At 45.5% G+C, this 5205-nt stretch overlaps 1 protein-coding gene across 7 annotated transcripts in view; it reads left to right on the top strand.

The window, feature by feature from the left end:
- Positions 1 to 4230, top strand: part of LOC100664052 (arylsulfatase H) — a 93926-nt gene extending 89696 nt beyond the window's left edge. For 6 of the 7 annotated variants that reach the window (XM_064278806.1, XM_064278802.1, XM_064278805.1 and 3 more), the window contains 2 exons: positions 6 to 127; positions 2412 to 4230. In XM_064278806.1, coding sequence (XP_064134876.1) covers positions 6 to 127; positions 2412 to 2779 — 490 coding nt within the window. In that variant the 3' untranslated portion in view covers positions 2780 to 4230. Of the gene's footprint in view, positions 1 to 5; positions 128 to 1292 lie in introns of all 7 variants that reach the window. The other variant, XM_064278807.1, reaches the window with a different exon arrangement.
- The last annotated feature ends 975 nt before the right edge of the window (positions 4231 to 5205 follow it).

Below are 5205 nucleotides of genomic sequence, written 5' to 3'. Positions count from 1 at the left end.
CTAAGGGTGATTGACGGCCAGAACCTGATGCCCCTGCTGGAAGGCAGGGTCTCCCACTCGGACCACGAGTTCCTCTTCCACTACTGTGGGCTCTACCTGCACGCAGTGAGGTGGCACCAGCGGGACTGTGAGTATGGGGTTGGCAGACACATGGGCAGAGGGGGACACAGCCCGTCTCCTCCTGCTTCCGGGGGAAGCCACGCCATGGCATGGAGCACCCAGCCACGTGGGTCTTCTCTGTGAGAAAGTGGCTTAGGCAGCGTGATTACAATAGGACTTTAGAGGGGGGTGTGTGTGTGTGCTTGTATTGGGCATCGTGTGTGTGAGTGTATATGTGTGGTATCTGCATACAAATGTGTGTATGTACGTGTGTGTCATGTGTGTACATGTATATGTGGAGCCCTGGTGGCGCAGTGGTTAAATGCAATGGCTGCTAACCAGAAGGTTGGCAGTTCAAATCCACCAGGCGCTACTTGGAAACCCAATGGAGCAGTTCTACTCTGTCCTATAGGGTAGTTATGAGTTGGAATCCATGGCAACAGGTTTTTTTTTTTTTTTTAGGTTTTAAGTTGTCTGTTGTGGTGTGTGAAACTGTATGTTTGTGTGTGATGTGTGTGTGAGTGTATTTGTGTGATGTGTGTGCATATGAGTGTGTGGTGTGTGTACAAAACCCGTTGCTGTCAAGTCGATTCCAACTTATATAGGACAGAGTAGAACTGCCCCACAGGGTTTCCGAGGAGTGGGTGGTGGATTCAAACTGCCAGCCTTTTGGTTAGCACACATAGCTCTTAACCACTGTGACACCAGAGTGTGTGTACATGTTTTGTGTGCTGTGTGGAATTGCGTGTATGTTTGTGGTGTTATGTACGTGTGTGTGTACAGCTGAGAAGCCCTGGTGGCGCAGTCGTTAAGCCCTCAGCTGCTAACCAAAAGGTCAGCCGTTCAAACCCACCCATCATCTTCATGGGGGAAAAGACTTGGTGATCTGGTCCTGTAAAGATTCCAGCCTTGGAAACCCTGTGGAGCAGTTCTACTCAGTCCTATAGGGTCGCTAGGAGTTGGAATTGACTCGGTGGCACCCAACAACCACAGCCACCACATTACGGTTAGCAGCACAATGCATTCACCATTTGTACTACCCAGGGACACCCTACAGACGGTTGAACAAGTACAAATTGTTTTACTCTTTCACATCATGAGAATTACAGAGGCTGGAAGCAGAGAACTGGAACGGTAGCTCAAAGACATGATCAGAGTCTTAGGTTCTTTATTTCTATTCTGTCTTCCCTGAGGTGCTGTTATCTTGTGATAGTCGCCGCATGGCTGCAAAATGGTTGCTGTTCCTCCAGCCATCACATCTGTGCTCCATGGAGGAAGGAGAGGGAAGAGCAAAGAGGGGAAAGGATCTAGCCAAGCGATTTAATCCAGTTTTAGCAGGAAAACAAAGCTTTTCTGCAAGACCCAGCCAGCAGACTGTGTGTAAAGAACAGTGAATGACTGATCTTGCCAAATGAACATTGCCAACTTCAGATCGGAAAGTAGTATTTAGGCTTTTATAATTTTCCCACCTTGCTTATGCCAAGTCAACTCAAGGTAGCGTTTTGAATTAGAATTTCCATGACTGCCATAACCATTCTTCAGTCCCTGGGTTAGCATTTAGCTGCTAACCAAAGGTTGGAGGTTCTAATCCACCCAGAGGTGCCTCAGAAGAAAGGCCTGGCAATCTACTTCTGGACGATCACAACCATTGAAACCCTGCAGAGTGTAGTTCTACATGAGGTTGGTATGAGTCAGAACGGACTCGGTGGCAACTGATTTATTTGGTTAGTGGCCATTTGGGTAAAAACGCTTGTCTCCAGCAGTTCTCATGATAAGCTAAAAAGAAAACTGTTAAGTTTTCAGTAAACTTGTTTATTGTCCTTCTGTTTGATGAAACGCCCCTGTTGCTGTATAACTCTGTACAGAAGATTGTCAGCTGTTAGGGAAAGCATTTGAGGAAAAAAAATATATATATATATATATATTTTAATTGTGCTTTAGATGTTCACAGAGCAAACTAGGTTCTCATTAAACAATTAATACACATATTGTTTTATGACATTGGTTGCCAACCCCACAGCATGTCAACACTCTCCCCTTCTAGACCTTGGGTTCCCCATTACCAGGTTTCCTGACCCCTCCTGCCTTCTAGTCCTTGCCCCTGGTCTGGTGTGCCCCTTTAGTCTCATTTTGTTTTATGGGCCTATCTAATCTTTGGTTGAAGGGTGAACCTCAGGAGTGACTTCAGTACTGAGCTAAAAGGGTGCTCAGAGGCCATAGTCTCAGGGTTTGAGAAAAATATTTTGTAATGGAAAGAGTCCCTAAATTATCATTACATATTACACCATTGCGCTGGAGCCATGTTTCCCCAGGTGCTACCGTGTGGAAGGTGCATTACGTGACTCCAAAATTCCACCCGGAGGGAGCCGGGGCCTGCTACGGAGGTGGAACGTGCTCGTGTTCCGGGGACGTCAACTACCACGACCCGCCACTGCTCTTCGACATCTCGAGGGACCCTTCAGAATCTCGACCTCTTAACCCTTACAACGAAGAGCACTTCGACTCTGTGATAAGGAAAATCGAGGCTGCCGTCAAGGAACACCATAGGACCTTAACGCCTGTACCCCAGCAGATGTCCCTGTTCAACAGCGTCTGGAAACCATGGTTACAGCCCTGCTGTGGGACGTTTCCTTTCTGTGGGTGTGACAAAGAGGGTGACATCATACCCATTGCTCAGTGAGTGGCAGGGGCTACTTGTTACCAACCATGAAGTGACTGTTAAACAATGCTCACAGGAGCAAGCCTCGGCTGGCTATTCAATTCCATTTGAGATCCCAAAACGTGGCCTAAACCATACTCTTCTCTCTCAAATTTCAAGTCTTCCTTTGAGTCATGTCCAAGAGCTCAATGAAACAAAAGTTGGTCTGTAGCAGGGTGAGCCCAGAGTGTAACATTTACTTTATCAAGTTTATATACAATCATGTCATTGGTCAAGGACAGATCGAGGTGACCTTCTGAAGATTCTAGCGGACCCGGGGTTCTTAGAAGCTGCCTTATAGATGTAGCAGGTCCAGTGTTATTGATTTCACGTGGTTAAGTTAGAAATTCCTTCCTGTATGTCCTAAACCCATGCACGCTCCTTTTTTTTTTTTTTAATTATAGGGCACCAAAACCAAACCAAACCCATTGCTGTTGAGTCAATTCCGACTCATAGCGACTCTATAGGAGAGAGTAGAACTGCCCCGTGGGGTTTCCAAGGTGTGGCTGGTGAATTTGAATCGCTGATGTTTTGGTTAGCAGCCAAGCTCATTAGCCATTACGCCATCAAGGCTCCAAATTATGGAATACACAAGTTGAGTATCAATGGACAGAAATGGCCTCACTGAGTTTTTTTTTTTCCTAGAGTAATTTCTTCCTTTTTTTCATTGTGTTTTAGGTGAAAGTTTACAGAGCAAATTAGTTTCTTATTAAACATTTAATACACAAATCATTTTGTGACACTGGTTGCTGTCAGGGATTGAATTATGTCCCCACAAAAATGTGTGTGTCTATCAGTTGGGCTGGGCCATAATTCCTGGTATTGTGTGATTTTCCTCTATGGTGTAAATCCTGCCTCTGTGATGTTAATGAGGGAGGATGGGCGGCAGTTGTGTTAGTGAGGCAGGACTCAATCTACAAGATTGGATTATGTTTTGAGGCAATCTCTTGAGATATAGAAGTGAGAAGTGAGCAGAGAGATAGGGAGACTTCATACCACCAAGAAAGCAGCACCGGGAGCAGAGTGTATCCTTTGGACCCAGGGTCCCTGTGCCTGAGAAGCTCCTTGACCAGGGGAAGATTGAGGACAAGGACCTTCTTCTACAGCCGACAGAGAAAGAAAGACTTCCCCTGGAGCCGATGCCCTGAATTTGGACTTCTGGTCGACTTTACTGTGAGGAAATAAATTTCTCTTTGTTAAAGCCAGCCACTTGTGATATTTCTGTTATAGCAGCATTAGATAAGTAAGACAGTTGCCAACCCCGCAGTGTGTCAGCACTCTCCCCTTCTCAACCTCGGGTTTCCCATTTCCATTTGTCCAGCTTTTCTGTCCCCTCCTGCATTCCCATTCTTGCCCTTGGGCTGGTGTGCCCATTTAGTCTCATATACATGGTTGAATTGCAAGTATTATTGTTTATTTTATAAAAAATAGGCCTGTCTAATCTTTGGCTGAAGGGTGAACCTCCGGAGTGACCTCATTACTGAACTGAGAGGGTGTCCGGGGCCATACTCTCAGGTTTTCTCCAGTCTCTATCGGACCAGCAAGTCTGGTCTTTTTTTGTGAGTTAGAATTTTGTTCTACATTTTTCTCCAGCTCTGTCCAGGGCCCTCTACTGTGATCTCTGTCAGAGCAGTCGGTGGTGGTAGCCGGGCACCATCTCGTTGTTCTGGACTCAGTCTGTTGGAGGCCGTGGTGGATGTGGTCCATTAGTCCTTTGGACTAATCTTTCCCTTGTGTCTTTGGTTTTCTTCATTCTCCCTTGCTCGTGATGGGGTGGGACCAGTAGATGTATCTTAGGTGGCTGCTCACAGGCTTTCAAGACCCCAGATGCTACTCACCAAAGTAGCACAGACACACTCGTTTTGTAATAAATCTCAATAACCACTTCATTTCGGCATGAAGCAGACAGTGTACATAAAACTTGAGGTAGTGAAATGGTCATTTTCACTCCTTCAGTTCCCTTCTTTTCATCTTTCGTCCTCTTTCCATTTAACAAGCGTCTGCCTCTGGGTGGAAATTGTGGCTGCAGACCTAGGGTCTGCTTCCCGATAGCCATGTGATTGAGGAGAAATCTCTGCATCTTGGTTTCCTCGTGAGTAAAGTGTGGAAAAACAGTGTCTACTCTGTGACATTATCAGGATCACTTGTGTTAATTCGTGTGAAATTAACTCATGCCTGGTGCATAGTAAGCACTCAATAAGTGTAATGATTATTAATGTTCTTGTGGTTGCCATCGTTGTCGATTGTTGTTAGCTGTACTTCCTAAAGGTCAGAATAGGAAGAACGGGGAAGAGGCAACATGTACAGAAAAATGGGGAGAAAATGGCTGATTTTATGCTTTTTAATTGTTGAGAGGTATTTAGGAAACACATTCAGGAAGTCATTCTAAGCAGAATAAACACAACTAA

This window comes from Loxodonta africana, chromosome Y (assembly GCF_030014295.1).
Source record: "Loxodonta africana isolate mLoxAfr1 chromosome Y, mLoxAfr1.hap2, whole genome shotgun sequence".
Lineage (NCBI taxonomy): Eukaryota > Metazoa > Chordata > Mammalia > Proboscidea > Elephantidae > Loxodonta > Loxodonta africana.
Note: the sequence above shows the minus strand (reverse complement) of the source record. Positions and strands in the feature narration are given on the sequence as shown.